The sequence below is a fragment of the Pristiophorus japonicus genome, chromosome 12 (assembly GCF_044704955.1).
Source record: "Pristiophorus japonicus isolate sPriJap1 chromosome 12, sPriJap1.hap1, whole genome shotgun sequence".
In the NCBI taxonomy this organism is placed as follows: Eukaryota; Metazoa; Chordata; class Chondrichthyes; family Pristiophoridae; genus Pristiophorus; species Pristiophorus japonicus.
Genome location: NC_091988.1, coordinates 168865940 through 168889045, shown reverse-complemented (window position 1 = coordinate 168889045; position 23106 = coordinate 168865940). Strand labels below are relative to the sequence as shown.

Genomic DNA, 23106 nt, shown 5'->3' with positions numbered 1-23106 from the left:
GAGCACCACCTCCACCACTGTGGAGAGCCTTAGAACCATGTTTGCAACGCACGGAATTCCTGACATATTGGTCAGTGATAATGGTCCGTGCTTCACCAGCGTAGAATTCCAAGATTTTATAGTTGACCACGGCATAAATCACGTTAAGACGGCACCGTTCAAGCTGGCCTCCAATGGCCAGGCGGAGCGAGCAGTGCAATTCATTAAACAAGGCATGCTTAAAATCCAAGGTCCCATGCTGCAGAGCTGCCTGTCGCGACTGCTGCTGGCATACAGATCTTGTCCGCATTCGTTGACTGGCGTTCCCCCCGCGCAACTATTGATGAAACGGACCTTAAAGACCAGGCTCTCATTAATCCTCCCAGACATGCATGAAATTGTTGAGGCAAAGCGCCGAAAGCTAACTGAGTACCATGACCGAAATTCGAGGGGGAGGTGGAATGAGATCGGGGACAAAGTGTTTGTGCTAAACTATGGCAGGGGTCCCAAATGGCTTGCAGGGGACAGTAACAGGCAAGGAAGGAAACAGGCTACTGGTTGTACAAATGGACAATGGCCAAACCTGCTGGAGGCATGTAGACCAAGTAAAAAGTAGATTCACCAACAACACTGCAGAACCAGAGGCAGACTACAATGTGGAACTCACACCACACCTGGTGGACAGACAGAGGGAACAACCTGAGGAAAGGGCAGTCTCAACAGGCAGCCCAGGCGAGATACCAGCAATCACACCGAAAGAAAAACAGGCACCAAGGCAAACAACTGAACCACAACTAAGACGCTCCACGCAAGATCGTAGACCACCTGAGAGACTGAATCTATAAAGACAATAAGACCTTGGGGGAGGGTGATGTCATGTATCTCACACCACTGTATATAACTGTATCTTACCATGCTATACATGACTGTGACTAGAGATGACCTGTAACTACAAGCATACCTTACCACCAGGGGTGCACTTGCAGGAGACACTGCACACCTGTCCCACACAGGTATATGAAGGCAGGTCTCAGGCAAGTGAGGCATTCCAGAGCTGTGAAATAAAGGTGCAGGTCCTGAGTGACCTTGACTTCAAGATGTGCCTCGTGTAAGTCTGTACTGCAGGGTCAGGACTTTACACAAACTAAATTTGCCACTGAAAGGTAAGTCTTGTCGATGACGCTCTAAGTACCCTTTGAATGGCGTAATAAGTGTTAATTGCTGCCTGTTAACCTCTCTGGTACTGAAAATTAACCATTACAAGTGTAGAGTCTCATTCCTTCTCGTTTAAATTGCTGTTGAAGATTTTTTTTAAATGTCAAATTTAAAATAATTTGTTTACTTTTTCTTTCTGTCTCTTTTTTCTCGCTCATAATCTATTCCTCCCTTTATTTCTCACATTGAAGTCACCCACTCTAATTTACCCTTCCTTCTTAGTCCTTGCACTGTTAACTTCACAATCCTTCGATCTGCTTGGTTAAGGAGATACACAGTTGCTTTCCTGTTCACTCAGTTCCTAGATTCCCTGTTTCACTTGCTGCAGTGTTATCAGCTCACACTTTCAGCAACTTGCCACGCAAAATATGTTAAAAAACCTTAACGTGAATTGGCACAGCAGATTATGGCTCATTATTTAGAAATTAAAATTAATTTACAGTTAAACCAGTAGCTAATAAAATGGTTACATCAACCACAGCTCATAGTGTTGCTGGTCATTCTGCTTTTAAAGGCAGGCAGCTATTAACGAATATGGTATAGTTGGGATTACAGAGACATGGCTCCAGGGTGACCAAGACTGGGAACTCAACATCCAGGGGTATTCAACATTCAGGAAGGATAGACAGAAAGGAAAAGGAGTTGGGGTAGCATTGCTGGTTAAAGAGGAAATTAACGCAATAGTAAAGAAGGACATTAGCTTGGATGATGTGGAATCTGTATGGGTAGAGCTGTGGAATACCAAAAGACAGAAAACGGTAGTGGGAGTTGTGTACAGACCACCAAACAGTAGTAGTGAGGTTGGGGATAGCATCAAACAAGAAATTAGGGATGTGCGCAATAAAGGTACAGCAGTTATCATGGCGACTTTAATCTACATATAGATTGGGCTAACCAAACTGGTAGCAATGCAGTGGAGGAGGATTTCCTGGAGTGTATTACGGATGGTTTTCTAGACCAATATGTTGAGGAACTCTCCATCCTAGACTGGGTGATGTGTAATGAGAAAGGACTCATTAGCAATCTTGATGTGCGAGGCCCCTTGGGGAAGCGTGACCATAATATGGTAGAATTCTTTATTAAGATGGAGAGTGACACAGTTAATTCAGAGACTAGGGTCCTGAACTTAAGGAAAGGTAACTTCGATGGTATGAGACGTGAATTGGCTAGAATAGACTGGTGAATGATACTTAAAGGGTTGACGGTGGATAGGCAATGGCAAACATTTAAAGATCACGTTAATCAACAAATTGTACATCCCTATGTGGAGTAAAAGTAAAACGGGGAAGGTGGCTCAACAGTGGTTAACAAAGTGTTAAATCCAAGGAAGAGGCATATAAATTGGCCAGAAAAAGCAGCAAACCTGAGGACTGTGAGAAATTTAGAATTCAGCAGCGGAGGACAAAGGGTTTAATTAGGAGGGGAAAAATAGAGTATGAGAGGAAGCTTGCTGGGAACATAAAAACTGACTGCAAAGCTTCTACAGATATGTGAAGAGAAAAAGATTAGTGAAGACAAACGTAGGTCCCTTGCAGTCAGAATCAGGTGAATTTATAATGGGGAACAAAGAAATGGCAGACCTATTGAACAAATACTTTGGTTCTGTCTTCATGAAGGAAGACACAAATAACCTAGGGGACCGAGGGTCTATCGAGAAGGAGGAACTGAAGGAAATCCTTATTAGTCAGAAAATTGTGTTTGGAAAATTGATGGGATTGAAGGCCGATAAATCCCCAGAGCCTGATAGTCTGCATCCCAGAGTACTTAAGGAAATGGCCCTAGAAATAGTGGATGCATTGGTGATCATTTTCCAACAGTCTATCGACTCTGGATCAGTTCCTATGGACTGGAGGGTAGCTAATGTAACACCACTTTTTTAAAAAGGAGGGAGAGAGAAAACAGGGAATTATAGACCGGTTAGCCTGACATCAGTAGTGGGGTAAATGTTGGAATCAATTATTAAAGATGAAATAGCAGCGCATTTGGAAAGCAGTGACAGGATCTGTCCAAGTCAGCATGGACTTATGAAAGGGAAATCATACTTGACAAATCTTCTCGAATTTTTTGAAGATGTAACTTGTAGAGTGGACAAGGGAGAATCAGTGGATGTGGTGTAGTTGGATATTCAAAAGGCTTTTGACAAGGTCCCACACAAGAGATTGCTGTGCAACATTAAAGCACATGGTATTAGGGATAATGTATTGACATGGATAGAGAACTGATTGGCAGACAGGAAGCAAAGAGTCAGGATAAATGGGTCCTTTTCAGAATGGCAGGCAGTGACTAGTGGGATGCCGCAGGGCTCAGTGCTGGGACCCCAGCTATTTACAATATACATTAATGATTTAGATGAAGGAATTGAGTGTAATATCTCCAAGTTTGCAGATGACACTAAGCTGGGTGGCAGTGTGAGCTGTGAGGAGGATGCTAAGAGACTGCAGGGTGACTTGGACAGGTTAGGTGAGTGGGCAAATGCATGGCAGATGCAGTATAATGTGGATAAATGTGAGGTTATCTACTTTGATGGCAAAAGCATGAAGGCAGAATATTATCTGAATAGCGGCAGATTAGGAAAAGGGGAGGTGCAAAGAGACCTGGGTATCATGGTACATCAGTCATTGAAAGTTGGCATGTTGGTACAGCAGGCGGTGAAGAAGGGAAATGGCATGTTGGCCTTCATAGCTAGGGGATTTGCGTATAGGAGCAGGGAGGTCTTACTGCAGTTGTAAAGGGCTTGGTGAGGCCTCACCTGGAATATCGTGTTCAGTTTTGGTCTCATAATCTGAGGAAGGACGTTCTTGCTGTTGAGGGAGAGCAGCGAAGGTTCACCAGACTGATTCCTGGGATGGCAGGACTGACATATGAGGAGAGACTGGATCGACTGAGCCTGTATTCACTGGCGTTTAGAAGAATGAGAGGGGATCTCATAGAAACATATAAAATTCTGACGGGACTGGACAGGTTAGATGCAGGAAGAATGTTCCCGATGTTGGGGAAGTCCAGAACCAGGGGTCACAGTCTAAGGATAAGGGGTAAGCCATTTAGGACCGAGATGAGGAGAAACTTCTTCACTCAGAGAGTTGTTAACCTGTGGAATTCCCTACCGCAGAGAGTTGTTGATGCCAGTTCATTGGATATATTCAAGAGGGAGTTAGATATGGCCCTTACGGCTAAAGGGATCAAGGGGTATGGAGAGAAAGCAGGAAAGGGGTACTGAGGTACTGTTTCTATGTTTCTATGAAACATGTGATCAGTTTAATCACATTAAATTAGTCTGCCAGCAATGTAAACTCCCCAATGTATTTGTGATTTGGCAAAAGTGGGGCAGATGTTCAACATGCCGCTCAGGTTCAAAACTATACTTTCCAAATTAGATGCTGTGATAGAAACTGTTCATTTCCAGTTTAACAACTGCAGATCAAGTTAATCTACCCGTGATTGTAGGGTTAAAGATGTGTTGAAACGTGCCTTTCATTCTACGACCACAAGGCGGCGCTGCTGCTCTTTAGATACCGTGATTTGATTAATTTAGAAGTTTACCATATCAGAACATAAGAATTAGGAGCAGGAATAGGCCATTCGGGCCCTTGAGCCTGCTCCGCCATTCAATAAGATCATGGTTGATCATCTACCTCAACTCCACTTTCTTGCATTATCCCCATAGCCGTTGATTCCCTTAATATCCAAAAACCTATCGCTCTCTGTCATGAATAAACTCAAAGACTTAGCATCCACAGCCCTCTGGGATAGAGAATCCCAGAGGTTCACAACCCTATGAGTGAAGAAATTTCTCCTCATCTCAGTCTTAAATGGCCGACCTCTTATTCTGAGACTAATCCCCGGTACTAGACTCCCCAGCCGGGGAAACATCCTCCCTGCAATCACCCTGTCAAGCTCTGTAAGAATTTTGTATGTTTCAATGTGATCACCTCTCATTCTTCTAAACTCGAGAGAATATAGGCCTAGTCTATTCAATATCTCCTCACAGGACAATACCCCCATCCCCGATATGATTCCTTTTTCTGAAATAATAGTTGTGTATTTGCAGTGAATCAGTTAATTTTACATAATCAATAGAAATTAATCACAGAACATTAAGGAGCTAGTATCTTTGAAACTGCTATGCTGATGTTGCTGTTCCATAAACCCTTGGGTTACCGGTAATTAAAAACAGCAGCAAACTCTGAGACATGACATCATTTTACAGAAACCTTTTCCCACCTTGATTTAAGTATCCTGTTGATTGATTGATGAAATACAATAGACCCTGCTATTCTGACACTCTAGCAGATAAAGATTAAGGTGTAAATCGATGAGGAAGGCCATTCAGAAAGACCCTACAATGCCCCAAATTGTGGTCATTCAATTGTTGCTTAAATAATTGAAGGGGATTTTGCTGGCACTGGATCACTCAGAGCCAATTTTCAATTGTGTGAAGAAGACCTTCCTGACATCAGTCCCGTTCCTGTCTCCCTTTGGCCTACACATTAGTTGAAGTAATTGTCTGGCTCTACCATTTCCATATAGTTCACTGATTTATTTTTGAATAAGATCATTTGCCTCCATTTGGGGTCGAAGAGCCCAAGTTTCTGCAGTCTTTATTGCTGCCTGCCTCCTCTAAGGATCTGCCTTGTGAACTAACTACAGTGTTTGAATATTTCCTTGGTGCTCTGCTCACCAGACCGGCTATAGTACTCAAGCTATCAATTGACCACAGCACCATACAGTTTGGGCATGAATTTGTCAGGCCTATCCTGCTCTGTTTTACCAATTGTCCGATATTCTATTTGCTTGTTGATCAGTGTTCTATAGAGGTTGGACATGCTGAATATGCCATGGATCTAAAACTAGGGGACATAGTCTCAGAATAATAGGCCGCCCATTTAAAACTGAGATAACGAGGAACTTCTTCTCTCGGAGAGTTGTAAATCTATGGAATTCTCTGCCCCAGGGAGCTGTGGAGGCTGGGTCATTGAATATATTTCAAGGTGGAGATTGACAGATCTTTGAGCGATAAGGGAATAAAGGGTTATGGGGAATGGGCAGGGAAGTGGAGCTGAGTCCATGATCAGATCAGCCATGATCTTGTTAAATGGTGGAGCAGGCTCGAGGGGTCAAATGGCCTACTCCTGCTCCTATTTCTTATGTTCTTATCTCTTTCAACCGAATATTTAGCTGTTTTGACACCATTTGCAGAGTATGTATGTTGTCCATTTTTCCTTCCTATATGCAGTACTTTACACCTGGTGACATCATTGAGGGGCAGGTGTAGATGAAGAATGGGTGAGAGCAAGGATAGATCCTTGGGAACTCCAAAGTTACTAATGGTGGAGGGAAGATAAAGCACTGTTTTAGATGCTCTCGCTAGATTCAGATAGGTAGGAGAGGAACTAAATGAGGATAGACACGCGGAGCTGGACACCAGATGAGAGGTGTTGGAGGAATGTTGCGTGGTTGATCCACTTACATTTTTTGTGCAACTTTTTTTGTATTTCCTCCTCTACTGCCCCTCCTTGTTTGGTATCATCTGCAAATCTGAGCAATTTGTAGAGTTTCTGAATCCAAGTCGTTGCTGATCCGGTGCTGACCCTTGGGGCACCCCACTTAGCATTTCTTCACACTCCTCCTCCCTTTACACAAACACTCTGATGAGTACTGACTGTTTTCTACCCTGCAGATGACTTCTTATCCATTCCCCAGATTTATCCTGAATCCCCACAACTTTGAGCTTAACTTTTAGCCTTTCATGTCAAATGCTTTTTGGAATTGGAGGTGCATCACATTGTAGGGCTTTCCACAGTCCACTTGGAATGTCATTGGTTCTAATAAATCAGGGTATACCTGTCTGAATCCATGTTTAGCTTCTGTTATTGTAGAGATAATCCTCAAGTTTACTTCTGTAGTTGATTCCATTATTTTATACAGGTTGAAATAAAACTACTTTTTTGCCTCTTTTGAGAATGGGCACCATATCAGCCTGTCTCCAAACTATTGGTATCTCCTCCATGTTTAACTCTCTCGTAATGACCTTCAATGCTTCAGACATCGCCTGCCTTATCTGCCTTAATACTTGAGATAAATACCAAGCATCCCTACAGTATTATTTGTTTTGAGCCCTTTTAGTCTGTCAAGGATTTCCATCTAATTTGTATTAAAGCCATTAATTCTAGTTGGGTTATCGCTACTGCTGCACTTGTCTCTGGAAACTGTCTCAATCTACCCTGTGGTGTTAATCTTCCTCGTCAGCGTCACACACACTGAAGCAATGCTGAGGATTGATTGATTTTGTTTGATGTCTTCCTGACTTCCAATGTAACTGAATGCTGTAAATTAATGTTGAATTTGAAAATCTATGTATATTCTTCAATAAAATGATTATCTGAAGCAGTGAATAATTCGCAATAGGGAGAAATTCGCACGATTTGCGACTGCCACCAGCGCCTCTGGGGGGGCGCTAATGGGGCGCAAACCATTTCTCATCTGGGGAGGGGAGGGGGCGCTACCGGCTCCTGTGAAATTGCGCGAGAGTTAGCGGAGGTGCAAAACCGGTAATGCCCCGCTCCTGCCGGTAACAGCCCCGAGCTGCTGCGCCTCTGGCGATGATGTCACCGCCATGCGCACTGCCCCATTTTTGCCCTGTGGCACAAATTGGGCCACGGGCAAAATTTCCTGGGGAGGTGCGCGCCGCCATTTTGTGTTGTCCTCCGATTTACTGGTCTGGTCTCCGTGTGATTTTTCACGGGGTCCGTGCCGAAATGGTGCAGCCCACGGCACCCTGCTTTCCCATTGGCCTAGTGGAGGCACCTGAAACCCATGCAGAGCTCGCAGCGTGTCCTCCCCCTTTAACAGAAGGGGAGGGCCCTGTGATCGAGTCAGCGTTATGTGGAGAGGCTATATAGCGCTATGACTTGCACGCGGATAGCGCCCCAGAGCCGGCCCCGAGAGAAAGTGGAGTGCCCGACATTGCGCTCTACTTCCTCTCGGGGACGGTAACCCCAATTTTGGGTGCAGGGCGGGACTCCTGGGCCAGGTGCAGAATGTCATGCCTCGCGAAGGTTTCCACCCCCAAGTAGTACGATACACAATTTTACCCTCAGGGACTCTTGATTGTCCACCAAGTTGCATTATCCAATAGAGATGGACTTCCGACATTAGGCAGGATAACATGAGTTCCACTGTATTACAGTCTCACCATTTCCCACATAGGTCAACAATAACACCCCAACAAATCTCAATACAGATTGCTGAGTATTAACAGTGTTGTGGAAGGTCAGCATACTCCTGATCAATTAGGTTATCAGCCGTCACTCAGCAAGTTGGCTGGTTCCCACCAGGGTGCAGCCACCACTCGGGTACCTCAATTAATTTTATCTGTCTTAATTTGTCCACACAAGTATCCATGCAAAAGCCAAGGTAAGTTCAAGGAAGAAATTATTGGACAGGAATGTGAAGCAGCCACAGGAGGGAAGGAATGGACTTGGCAGGTAGTAGTCATATTTCTATGTACTTGCTATAAATGGGCAGTTTTGAGAGGCAGAAGGTGTTAGATTCAAAAGTGACTTTGGTACTGATACATAGAGACCTTTTAGGGCATGTTGAAAAATGGTCATAACCAGATTATTACAACTAAAATATGGTTATAATTTTGCAATGCAATGAGTAACGACCAACAACCATGATTAGTCATGCTTGTTATGTGCAGGGAATTCCTGTTTGTCTTCCCAAAATCACAAAATTATTACTGATGAGGATTGTTAATTCTTGTATCGAAAGATCTTCAAGTCCCCTGTTGTAGTCTTCTTTTGTTTCTTAAATGATTCCAGGGTTTTCACTTCCATCAATCTGCCCAGAATTCCATTCCAAGTGTTGTTCACTCTCTATGTGAGCTACTTTTTAAGTATTTTCATTTCTGTTGTTTTCCAGATGTTCCATTTGTTTACCACAGTTTTGGATTTTCTATTCTGTGTAATTAAACCCCTCCACCGTTTGCTGTATTTCTTTTTCTCTGTTACCCGCTTTGTGTTTCCTCCACATATCCTTTTGTGTCACTTTGTGTTTGATGTCTTTCTGCAGTTTCCCCCACTGTTGGTTTCAAATTTTCAGTTTTCCTCCCCGTGTCCGGGCTCCTGCTTCTAACTTTTCCTTCTATAAGTTTACAATCAACGAGTGTTGCTTTGCTTTGTGTTGCATCTGTTTGCCAGGGAGGAGGAGGGGAGTGAAATCAGGTGGCCAACAGGCCAACATTTATTTTGGGAAAACTTGGTTTAAACAGGATATAACTGTTTATATGAAGTCAGCACTGCGAAAACTCTCCATGGTAATTTTTCATCTAAAAATGATGGCATTGCTGTTATTATAGTTCATTAATATAGAAGGAATGCATTAGTCACTGGTAATTTAATGCTGGAAATTAAACTTGGAATACTAGTTAATGCAGGAACTGAATTTGAAAAATTGGGGTTGTTTTCGTTAGAACAGAGGATATTACGAGGTGATTTGATAAAGGTGTTCAAGATTAACATAGAAACATAGAAAATAGGTGCAGGAGTAGGCCATTCAGCCCCTCCAGCCCGCACCGCCATTCAATGAGTTCATGGCTGAACATGAAACTTCAGTACCCCCTTCCTGCTTTCTTGCCATACACCTTGATCCCCCGAGTAGTAAGGACTTCATCTAACTCCCTTTTGAATATATTTAGTGAATTGGCCTCAACTACTTTCTGTGGTAGAGAATTCCACAGGTTCACCACTCTCTGGGTGAAGAAGTTTCTCCTCATCTTGGTCCTAAATGCCTTACCACTTATCCTTAGACTGTGACCCCTGGTTCTGGACTTCCCCAACATTGGGAACATTCTTCCTGCATCTAACCTGTCTAAACCCGTCAGAATTTTAAATGTTTCTACGAGGTCCCCTCTCATTCTTCTGAACTCCAGTGAATACAAGCCCAGTTGATCCAGTCTTTCTTGAGAGGTCAGTCCCACCATCCCGGGAATCAGTCTGGTGAACCTTCGCTGCACTCCCTCAATAGCAAGAATGTCCTTCCTCAAGTTAGGAGACCAAAACTGTACACAATACTCCAGGTGTGGCCTCACCAAGGCCCTGTACAACTGTAGCAACACTTCCCTGCCCCTGTACTCAAATCCCCTTGCTATGAAGGCCAACATGCCATTTGCTTTCTTAACCGCCTGCTGTACCTGCATGCCAACCTTCAATGACTGATGTACCATGACACCCAGGTCTCGTTGCACCTCCCCTTTTTCTAATCTGTCACCATTCAGATAATAGTCTGTCTCTCTGTTTTTACCACCAAAGTGGATAACCTCACATTTATCCACATTATACTTCATCTGCCATGCATTTGCCCACTCACCTAACCTATCCAAGTCGCTCTGCAGCCTCATAGCATCCTCCTCGCAGCTCACACTGCCACCCAACTTAGTGTCATCCGCAAATTTGGAGATACTACATTTAATCCCCTCGTCTAAATCATTAATGTACACTGTAAACAGCTGGGGCCCCAGCACAGAACCTTGCGGTACCCCACTAGTCACTGCCTGCCATTCTGAAAAGTACCCATTTACTCCTACTCTTTGCTTCCTGTCTGACAACCAGTTCTCAATCCACGTCAGCACACTACCCCCAATCCCATGTGCTCTAACTTTGCACATTAATCTCTTGTGTGGGACCGTGTCGAAAGCCTTCTGAAAGTCCAAATATACCACATCAACTGGTTCTCCTTTGTCGACTTTACTGGAAACATCCTCAACAAATTCCAGAAGATTTGTCAAGCATGATTTCCCTTTCACAAATCCATGCTGACTTGGACCTATCATGTCACCATTTTCCAAATGCGCTGCTATGACATCCTTAATAATTGATTCCATCATTTTACCCACTACTGAGGTCAGGCTGACCGGTCTATAATTCCCTGTTTTCTCTCTCCCTCCTTTTTTAAAAAGTGGGGTTACATTGGCTACACTCCACTCGATAGGAACTGATCCAGAGTCTATGGAATGTTGGAAAATGACTGTCAATGCATCCGCTATTTCCAAGGCCACCTCCTTAAGTACTCTGGGATGGAGTCCATCAGGCCCTGGGGATTTATCGGCCTTCAATCCCATCAATTTCCCCAACACAATTTCCCGACTAATAAAGATTTCCTTCAGTTCCTCCTCCTTACTAGACCCTCTGACCCCTTTTATATCCGGAAGGTTGTTTGTGTCCTCATTAGTGAATACCGAACCAAAGTACTTGTTCAATTGGTCTGCCATTTCTTTGTTCCCCGTTATGACTTCCCCTGATTCTGACTGCAGGGGACCTACGTTTGTCTTTACTAACCTTTTTCTCTTTACATACCTATAGAAACTTTTGCAATCTGCCTTAATGTTCCCTGCAAGCTTCTTCTCGTACTCCATTTTCCCTGCCCTAATCAAACCCTTTGTCCTCCTCTGCTGAGTTCTAAATTTCTCCCAGTCCCCGGGTTCGCTGCTATTTCTGGCCAATTTGTATGCCACTTCCTTGGCTTTAATACTTTCCCTGATTTCCCTAGATAGCCACAGTTGAGCCACCTTCCCTTTTTTATTTTTACGCCAGACAGGAATGTACAATTGTTGTAGTTCATCCATGCGGTCTCTAAATGTCTGCCATTGCCCATCCACAGTCAACCCCTTAAATATCATTCGCCAATCTATCCTAGCCAATTCACGCCTCATACCTTCAAAGTTACCCTTCTTTAAGTTCTGGACCATGGTCTCTGAATTAACTGTTTCATTCTCCATCCTAATGCAGAATTCCACCATATTATGGTCACTCTTCCCCAAGGGGCCTCGCACAATGAGATTGCTAATTAATCCTCTCTCATTATACAACACCCAGTCTAAGATGGCCTCCCCCCTAGTTGGTTCCTCGACATATTGGTCTAGAAACCATCCCTTATGCACTCCAGGAAATCCTCCTCCACCGTATTGCTTCCAGTTTGGCTAGCCCAATCTATGTGCATATTAAAGTCACCCATTATAACTGCTGTACCTTTATTGCATGCACCCCTAATTTCCTGTTTGATGCCCTCCCCAACATCACTACTACTGTTTGGAGGTCTGTACACAACTCCCACTAACGTTTTTTGCCCTTTGGTGTTCTGCAGCTCTACCCAGATAGATTCCAAGCTAATGTCTTTCCTAACTATTGCATTAATCTCCTCTTTAACCAGCAATGCTACCCCACCTCCTTTTCCTTTTATTCTATCCTCGCTGAATGTTGAATACCCCTGGATGTTGAGTTCCCAGCCCTGATCATCCTGGAGCCACGTCTCCGTAATCCCAATCACATCATATTTGTTAACATCTATTTGCACAGTTAATTCATCCACCTTATTGTCGATACTCCTTGCATTAAGACACAAAGCCTTCAGGCTTGTTTTTTTAACACCCTTTGTCCTGAAGGGATGGGACAGAGTATATAGAAACAGCTGCCTAGAAAATGATCTGCGCCTGCAATCCCTCTGCTGGAATGGGCAGGCCCGAGGCATACCCGAAATTGGGCTTCGGGCCTCTCTTATTTGAGATGCTTGCTGGGTGTTGGTGGAGCGGATTTGAATTTGGGCCATTAAGTCGCCAGCAGCAGCCCTCAGGTAGGTCCTGGGGGAAGGTAGGGGGAAAGTGGTTGGGAGGGCATGGGGGGAGGGTAATGAGTGGGAGCTGGCAAAAGTGTTGGGTATTTCCTGCACTTTCCGTATTTAAAAAAAAAATCCAACTTACCGTGGCTCTTCTGACCACAATCCTGCCTGTCGCTAGGTTTCACTGGCAGCTTCAGCATTGAGCCCGTGGCCGCGATCAGCTGTGACATCATGTCGGAGTCAGAATTACATCATCGCACCTTAAAATTGAAGTACTGATGTGGCCCCTACCTGCCTTCAGCGGGTGCCATCCCCGTGACTGGAATTGGTGGTGTTAACATGGTAGCAGGCCCAAACTCATCGGGAACACTGCGGGAAGCTCCCATTCACAATTTTAATCACCAGCCTATCCCATTTTTGCAGGATTAAAATCAGGCCTTTTGTTTTTACAATAGATAAGCTATAACTATGTCATTATAAAAATAAGAGTAGAGGGAGCAGGATAGTTAGAATAAATATGTGGCTTGAGCAGTGGTGCAAGAGGGAGGGATTCAAATTCCTGGGACATTGGAACCAGTTCTGGGGGAAGTGGGAACTGTACAAAAGGGACGGTCTGCACTTGGGCAGGACAGGAATTGATGTCCTCGGGGTAATATTTGCTAATGCAGTTCAGGAGTGTTTAAACTAATATGGCAGGGGGATGGGAACCTATGCAGCGAGATAGGGCGAAGAAATATGGAGTCAGAAACAGATGGTAGTAAGGTAAAAAGCAATAGTGGAAGGCCGAGTAAACAAAGGCAAGAAACAAAAAGGGCCACACTACATCATAATTCTAAAAGGACAAAGGGTGTTAAAAAAACAAGCCAGAAGGCTTTGTGTCTTAATGCAAGGAGTATCCGTAATAAGGTGGATGAATTCACTGTGCAAATAGATCTTAACAGATATGATGTGATTGGCATTACAGAGAGGTGGCTCCAGGATGATCAGGGCTGGGAACTCAACATCCATGGGTATTCAACATTCAGGAAGGATAGAATAAAAGGAAAAGGAAGTGGGGTAGCATTGCTGGTTAAAGAGGAGATTAATGCAATAGTTAGGAAGGACATTAGCTTGGATGATGTGGAATCTATATGGGTAGAGCTGCAGAACACCAAAGCGCAAAAACGTTAGTGGGAGTTGTATACAGACCTCCAAACAGTAGTAGTGATGTTGGGGAGGGCATCAAACAGGAAATTAGGGGTGCATGCAATAAAGGTGCAGCAGTTATCATGGGTGACTTTAATATGCATATAGATTGGGCTAACCAAACTGGAAGCAATACGGTGGAGGAGGATTTCTTGGAGTGCATAAGGGATGGTTTTCTAGACCAATATGTCGAGGAACCAACTAGGGGGGAGGCCATCTTAGACTGGGTGTTGTGTAATGAGAGAGGATTAATTAGCAATCTTGTTGTGCGAGGCCCCTTGGGAAAGAGTGACCATAATATGGTAGAATTCTACATTAGGATGGAGAATGAAACAGTTAATTCAGAGACCATGGTCCAGAACTTAAAGAAGGGTAACTTTGAAGGTATGAGGCGTGAATTGACTAGGATAGATTGGCGAATGATACTTAAGGGGTTGACTGTGGATGGGCAATGGCAGACATTTAGAGATCGCATGGATGAACTACAACAATTGTACATCCCTGACTGGCATAAAAATAAAAAAGGGAAGGTGGCTCAACCATGGCTATCAAGGGAAATCAGGGATAGTATTAAAACCAAGGAAGTGGCATACAAATTGGCCAGAAATAGCAGCGAACCCGGAGACTGGGAGAAATTTAGAACTCAGCAAAGGCGGACAAAGGGTTTGATTAGGGCAGGGAAAATAGAGTACGAGAGGAAGCTTGCAGGGAACATCAAGACGGACTGCAAAAGCTTCTATAGATATGTAAAGAGAAAAAGGTTAGTGAAGACAAATGTAGGTCCTCTGCAGTCAGAATCAGGGGAAGTCATAACGGGGAACAAAGAAATGGCAGACCAATTGAACAAGTACTTTGGTTCGGTATTCACTAAGGAGGACACAAACAACCTTCCGGATATAAAAGGGGTCAGAGGATCTAGTAAGAAGGAGGAACTGAGGGAAATCCTTATTAGTCGGGAAATTGTGTTGGGGAAATTGATGGGATTGAAGGCCGATAAATCCCCAGGGCCTGATGGACTCCATCCCAGAGTACTTAAGGAGGTGGCCTTGGAAATAGCGGATGCATTGACAGTCATTTTCCAACATTCCATAGACTCTGGATCAGTTCCTATGGAGTGGAGGGTAGCCAATGTAACCCCACTTTTTAAAAAAGGAGGGAGAGAGAAAACAGGGAATTATAGACCGGTCAGCCTGACATCGGTAGTGGGTAAAATGATGGAATCAGTTATTAAGGATGTCATAGCAGCGCATTTGGAAAGAGGTGACATGATAGGTCCAAGTCAGCATGGATTTGTGAAAGGGAAATCATGCTTGACAAATCTTCTGGAATTTTTTGAGGATGTTTCCAGTAGAGTGGACAAGGGAGAACCAGTTGATGTGGTGTATTTGGACTTTCAGAAGGCTTTCGACACGGTCCCACACAAGAGATTAATGTGCAAAGTTAAAGCACATGGGATTGGGGGTAGTGTGCTGACATGGATTGAGAACTGGTTGGCAGACAGGAAGCAAAGAGTAGGAGTAAATGGGTACTTTTCAGAATGGCAGGCAGTGACTAGTGGGGTACCGCAAGGTTCTGTGCTGGGGCCCCAGCTGTTTACATTGTACATTAATGATTTAGACGAGGGGATTAAATGTAGTATCTCCAAATTTGCGGATGACACTAAGTTGGGTGGCAGTGTGAGCTGCGAGGAGGATGCTATGAGGCTGCAAAGTGACTTGGATAGGTTAGGCGAGTGTGCAAATGCATGGCAGATGAAGTATAATGTGGATAAATGTGAGGTTATCCACTTTGGTGGTAAAAACAGAGAGACAGACTATTATCTGAATGGTGACAGATTAGGAAAAGGGGAGGTGCAACGAGACCTGGGTGTCATGGTACATCAGTCATTGAAGGTTGGCATGCAGGTACAGCAGGCGGTTAAGAAAGCAAATGGCATGTTGGCCTTCATAGCGAGGGGATTTGAGTACAGGGGCAGGGAGGTGTTGCTACAGTTGTACAGGGCCTTGGTGAGGCCACACCTGGAGTATTGTGTACAGTTTTGGTCTCCTAACTTGAGGAAGGACATTCTTGCTATTGAGGGAGTGCAGCGAAGGTTCACCAGACTGATTCCCGGGATGGCGGGACTGACATATCAAGAAAGACTCGATCAACTGGGCTTGTATTCACTGGAGTTCAGAAGAATGAGAGGGGATCTCATAGAAACGTTTAAAATTCTGATGGGTTTAGACAGGTTAGATGCAGGAAGAATGTTCCCATTGTTGGGGAAGTCCAGAACCAGGGGTCACAGTTTAAGGATAAGGGGTAAACCATTTAGGACCGAGATGAGGAGAAACTTCTTCACCCAGAGAGTGGTGAACCTGTGGAATTCTCTACCACAGAAAGTTGTTGAGGCCAATTCACTAAATATATTCAAAAAGGAGTTAGATGTAGTCCTTACTACTAGGGGGATCAAGGGGTGTGGCGAGAAAGCAGGAATGGGGTACTGAAGTTGCATGTTCAGCCATGAACTCATTGAATGGCGGTGCAGGCTCGAAGGGCCGAATGGCCTACTCCTGCACCTATTTTCTATGTTTCTAAATAATACTGTTAGTGATTTAAAGACACTAATTGAGTCTTGTGGTTGTAAGGTTACCTCTGTAGTGACATGAACATATCCATAAAGAATCCTTCAGCTTGGTATTTCTAGTGACATTTTAAATGTGTCTTTTGAAAACAAATTATAGCCAGTGGTTCTGTTAATTGGCCACATAAGCTATCATCAGAATCTTCATTCTAAATCCAAGTCAGCAATCCCTATTGATTTTAACCTGCCTGTTCTAGGTTAACAGAATAAAGTTTTAAGCCTTTAGTTTTGTGAATAGTTTGCAGCTTAGTTTGATGAAGTTGTGTGATTAAAAACAATCCTCCTCCCTTTCTTCATTAGCTTGCCGTGATATCACAGCAGATTTAAACTTCATAATCGATGGATCCAGGAATGTAGGAGGAATAAACTTCAAAAAGCTCATTGCCTTTCTGTATGACAGTGTTAGTGTTTTTGACAAAATCGGCCCACAAGGAATACAGGTAATGTTTGATGTCTGGATGTAATATTTTCTGATTTCTTTTGCGATTCTGGTCATGAGCTTCTCAGAAATTAGAAAGAAAGAAAGACTTACATTTATATAGTGCCTTTCACAACCACCAGATGGCTCAAAGCACTTTACAGCCAATTAAGTACTTTTGGAGTGTAGTCACTGTTATAATGTGGGAAACGCAGCAGCCAATTTGCACACAGCAACTCCCACAAACAGCAATGGGATAACAACCAGAAAATCTGTTTTTGTTATGTTGATTGAGGAATAAATATTGGCCAGGACACCGGGGATAACGCTCCTGCTCTTCTTCGAAATAGTGGCCATGAGATCTTTTACGTCCACTTGAGAGAGCAGACAGGGCCTCGGTTTAACGTCTCATCTGAAAGATGGCACCTCCGACAGTGCAGTGTTCCCTCAGCTCTGCACTGGCGTGTCAGCCTAGATATTTGTGCTCAAGTCCCTGGAGTGCGAATTGAACCCATAACCTTCTGACGCAGAGGCGAGGGTGCTACCCACTGAGCCACAGCTGACACTTGATCACCTTTTCTGTATAAAGGACTTGTATGAAAACTCTTCTACAGCTCATCATAAAACAGCAAATTGTTAGCTTGTACTTTCCCTGTTTAAATAAAAAGTAATTAAACTGCATTAATAATTGTTTTTCAAAATCACGTGTCCATCTTTCTGTACTGAAAATGATTAATGGAAAATATGTTTTTTTAATATGCTGATTTATTTTTCACAGGTCTCAGTGAATCAGTTTAGTGGTCACATGAGAAATGAAATTCAGTATGGCACCTTTGAAAATAAAGAGAGATTACTGGGAGCAATCTATGACACACCTTACAGAGGAGCTGACTCTGACACAGGTACAGGCACTGCAGACAGGTCATGATCGTGGGCCTCTAACTTGTAATCGTCTAAGTTCCTGTTTTACGTTAAACACTGAATTACAACATTTTGTTTGAAAGTCAATCCTCTACAATCTCGAAACTTTTATCTTTTATTCAGAATCATAGAATCATAGAATGACACAGCACAGAAGGAGGCCATTCGACCTATCTTGCCTGTGCCGGCTCTTTGAAAAACCGATCCAATTCGTCTCACTCCCATGCTCTTTCCCAATAGCCCTCAAAATTTTTCCTTTTCAAATATTTATCCAATTCTTGAAAGTTATTATTGAATCTGCTTCCACTTAATAAAAAAATAGGTGGGTTTATTTTGATGATCCAGCAACTTCTATATTCATTACATGTTCTGTTAAGTGACCGGGCTAAATTTGTCTCCACAATCACAAGCACTTACTCATTCAGGAGCACAAACGTGGCCCATTCTCCACCCCTTCCACCATGTACCAGTATTTTTAAAGAAAAAATGAGTATTGTATCAAGCATGCACGATTAATGGAGTCATTTTTATATATATAAATAATAAATTTTGCTGTGTGTGGTTTTATTACAATGCACACTGTCATTTGCACAATGTGAAATGTGTATGTGAGGTAAATATCATTAACAGGTTATGGTCTAGCCTCCAGCGTGTTTTTATAAGCAAAGTAGTTTATTTTTCTCCATACTTCAGTTGGAAACATAGAAACTGGTAGAAAATGTTGCTAATCAGAGCAGCTCTATCTCTTTAATCCCAATTTACTACCTTTCCTCCATTATCTCTTAATACCCTTATTTCCCAAGTAAGTATCGATCTCCCTTGACTTTGCATCTGTGGCCTTCTGAGGCAATGTGTTCCACATTCTCACAAAGCTTTGGGTAAAGATGTTTTTCCAACACTCGCTTTTAATTGGCTTAACTTAAATTCTAAGGTGTCGTTGTAGCAGATGATACTGGTCTGCGTCTGGCTTTCTGGCGGCTTTGATTCTGTAAAGACATTTCTGTGCAGTATCTGCACAATATGGTTGGTGAAATCTTGGCATGCATATGCAGTCAGGTTATGCTGCTGCTGATCACCTTGGCATGCCTTCTTTCATGTATTCTGGTTGAAATCATGACATACTGTCACTGGAGTACATCTGAGGAAGCATCTAACATAAAGGTTAGTTAGACAATCATGTACCATAGTGGTGCCATTGGATATGTTGTCCCAGCTTTCTTTGGAAATAGCATTATCTGCATGCACTGTTAAAGTGACATTTGTTCAACAGGAAAAGAAGAGAAAAAAATGAGAAATGGTTGAAATATGCTTACCTTCCCTATACTTAACATTACCTAGCAACGCTGGATGTCTGTTTACATCTAACATATTGCATGCCAGAACATCAGGAAATGGTGTGCAGGATGCTCCCATCTGCAAATTAATATTTAAATAAAGTACTCATCTGTTTGAGATGGGGACTCCCTATGTTGGCACTCCACATCTATAGGAAATTGCACATGGGGCAAAGTGGGCCGAGATCAGGGGTAATGGATCTCCGCCACATATCCCATTGATTAGCCACCCAAAATTAGACAGTCCCCTATGGGAAATCTATGCTTATATTCATGTAGTTGTTAGTTAGATGGTTATTAATATAGGACTTCTTGATCACAAGCTGTTCAATTTTGTCTTATAGGCAAGGATGGCGTAATATCTAATGATATGTTTTCCAAAGAAGAAACAGTGCGAAGGAGAGGTGTTCACAAAATTTTGATCATAATCACTCGTGGGCCTGTACTTGGTGAGATAAGCCAAACTGCACAACAATTGGCATTGAAAGGTGATTCTCTCGGCAACTACTACTCTATGGGCTCAAGTTTCGGCCTGAGTTGCTTCTATTTTTTGGGGGCAGCTAGCTTAGAATGGGGCATCTTAGAAATTGCAATTCTCGGCATTTAGTTTGGTCCAGTTCTAGTCAGTTAGAATAGTTTCATTTTTTAACACTTTTTTTTCCAAAAGGGGGCGTGTCCAGCCACTTACGCCTGTTTTGCAAGTTTAGGCGGGGCGGGGAGCGGGTGGTGGAGTTTACAAACATTAAACACTTCACTTTTACAAATAAAGAGCCATCATCAATAATAAATGATAAATAAATCAATAAATCAACCAATAAATCAATCAAAAAAAAAAATTTAAAAATAAAATATAAAAAAATAAAAATCAATCAATAAATAAAACATTATTTCTACTCAACTACTGCAGCACTGGGAGACCTCCAACAGCGTGCTGGGATGGCCCCTATCCACCCCCCCCCCCCCAATCCCCACCCAGTGTCTCTCTCTCTGTCTCTGTCAGTGTCTCTGTTTCTGACAGCGAGGGGAGGGGGGGGCGAGGGAGAGAAGGGGGGGAGGGGGTGAGGGAGAGGGAGGGAGAGAGAGGAGAGGGAGGGAGAGAGAGGAGGGAGGGAGGTGGGGAGAGGAGGGGGGAAGGGAGGGAGAGGCTGAACGGGCTGGGCCGCCGCCGACACTTCGGGCGGGGCCCGCCCCCAGCGAGATGCCGGGCGGGCCCCAACGACGACGGCGGCTGGGGTGGGGGGGGGGGAAAAGGGTGGTGGTGGGGAGATGAGGGGGGAGGGAGGCGGGGGGGGGAAGGCTGAACAGGAGGGAGTGCGGGGATGGGGGGGTGGCGGGGCGGGGGAGGCAGCTGAACGGGAGGGAGGTCCAGTCCGATCTTCACCCTGTGAGCCCATTCAGCCAGGGCTAGGGTCGGGCCCCCCCCCCGTGCAGCCTCGGGGGCGAGGAGCTACTGAACATGCGCGCACACTCCAGCGCGCATGTGCAGAGGTCCCGGCACTGTTTTCAGCGCTGGGACCTGGCTCCGCCCCCGACCCCTCGTGCTGCACCACGCCGAGCACGAAGACGTCCCGAGAAGACCGGAGAATCACAAGGTAAGTTTTTGCTGCCCTTTTTCTTCCAGAAAGTCGCCACACCTTATCGAGATGTGCCGTTTTTCCAGAGGGTGGAAACTTGGGCCCAATGAGAGAAACTGTTACTAAATAAATCATTATTAATGCATAGAATATTTTCAGATTAAAACTGTATGATAAATGAAGGGCTATTATAGGTGCATATTGTTAAAGAAAGTAAAAGAGGATCAGTGGTTATGTCATGTTAGCTTAGTTGTGTATAAAAAAGTTTGGAAGACAGGAGAAGAGAAGGTGACATCATTACCGTGGCACTGTACTAGATTTCTTTCACAATCTCAAACCACCACCACAGTAACAATGAGATCCCTCGACCTGCTGCTCGAAGAATGCCCTCTTGCATTTGACATTTTATTGAAGAATTATTATTCATCCATGCCTCAGCCAATGTGAACTCATAGTGTGCTAGTGGATCTCCTGTGACGTTGTTCATGTCTTCTGGAATCTGGCACACAGTTTGGATATTTAGCTGTTAAGCCATCCTGTCCCTTTAAGGCCACTGCTCAAGTGGGAATATGATGTAAATAGACAAATCCAAGTCAATGTTGATACTTGTAAACTACAGAGGTCCTTCCAAGGGCAGCGGTTGGCAGCTTGCACATTTCAGGCTCCAGGTTAATGTCTGGCTTTCTTTATCTTCATGATTAAACATTGTTTTGCTTTGATAAAAAGTTTGCCATCTGGAGTGAGATAGTTGCACATTAGATGCAAAACTTGTATATAAGGAATATCAGAGTTTGTGTAAAAAGTATTAACAGTATTTATATCTTGTTTGCTAAATGTGACTGTTAAGTCCTGACTCTAATGTACTGACTTACACGAGACACATGCTGAAGTCAAGGTCACTCAGGAATTGCACCTTTAATTCCAGCTCTCCAGTGCTGCACTTGCCTGAGACCTCCCTTTATATACCACAGTGGGACAGGTATGGAGTGTCTCCTGCAAGTGCACCCCTGGTGGTAAGGTCTGCTTATTGTTACAGGTCATATCCAGTTACAGTCATGTATAGCATGGTAAGATACAGTAATGTGAGATACATGACAGTGACAAGTACTGTAATTTGTACTAAGGATAAAAAAGGCAGCATCATAGTGGGCAGGAGAAATATCTGCATGCCAAACGTTTTGTCATTGTAAAGTTTTCCCAATTGTTTTTACACAGGCTTCTTTATCTTTGTTCTTGGGGTTGGTGATGCCGATGAGGAGAAAATGAATGAAATTGCAAGCACACCCAGCAGCAGAACTGTATTTTATGTAGATGATTTCAATGATTTAAGCACTATTGGAAACAAATTAATTGCATCCATTTGTCAGACTGTCTCTACAAGTAAGTGTTTTACTTTCTCAAACTGCGTATTTGTTGCCCTTACAGGAAATATAAAACTTAGGAATGTTTAAGAATACTGATCATCCTAACCACTAAAGGCCAACTGTAGCATTGGTTGACACATTCATATGAACTGTTGTCTATTTAGGAAGATGAGTAACTTTAGCAACTTAGTGCTTCTGGAGCAGGACGTCCCATTGAAGAGGTCAGAGTGCCACGTAGCAGCCCACACAATCTTCCATCAATAAAAAACGTGTGGGCGGTGAGTTGAGCGCATTGAGGTCTGCATTGTGATGTGAACTCCCATTGAGCGAAGGTCTGCATTGAGAGTGTTAAAGCATATACTTTATCCCCTAGATTCTTCAAAGTTTTCAACTTAAAAGCACAACCTATAAATAATGACTGGCTAACTTGCACAGTCTTTGAAGGACTTGTATTATTTTTTACTTACTTCATTTCTATTAATGTGAGTTGCTAATTCTCTTCTCCATCCCGCCCTCCAAATAAGTAAAAGCTATCCATTAACAAAGCGACCAATAAATCTGTTCGTTTATTCAAAGATATGTGTGATAACAATCAGTTCTCCAATTACCTACTGCTTTCAGTTGGTGTTATCAGAGGATTGTGGGTTCAGTTGCAGGACTTCACTAGTTAACAGGCGGTACTTCAGTGCAGTACTGAGGGAGTGCTGCATTGTGGTAGGTGCCATTCTTCTAATGGGATGTTAAGGTGCCTGCTTGTTCTGCTGGAGGCTAAAGATCCCATGGTGTTATCCAAAGAAGAGCAGGGAGTTCTCTCGAATTCCTGGCCATTTTCTGTTTCCTCAACAAACAACACCAAAAGCATGTTGACTGGTCGTTTACT

General features: G+C 43.5%; 1 protein-coding gene across 1 annotated transcript in view; it reads left to right on the top strand.

The window, feature by feature from the left end:
• LOC139277543 (collagen alpha-1(XIV) chain-like) overlaps positions 1–23106 on the top strand; it is a 216192-nt gene that overhangs the window by 137061 nt on the left and 56025 nt on the right. The window contains exons 26-29 of the mRNA XM_070896129.1: positions 16916–17055; positions 17812–17935; positions 19633–19776; positions 22078–22242. Coding sequence (XP_070752230.1) covers positions 16916–17055; positions 17812–17935; positions 19633–19776; positions 22078–22242 — 573 coding nt within the window. The remainder of the gene's footprint in view (positions 1–16915; positions 17056–17811; positions 17936–19632; positions 19777–22077; positions 22243–23106) is intronic.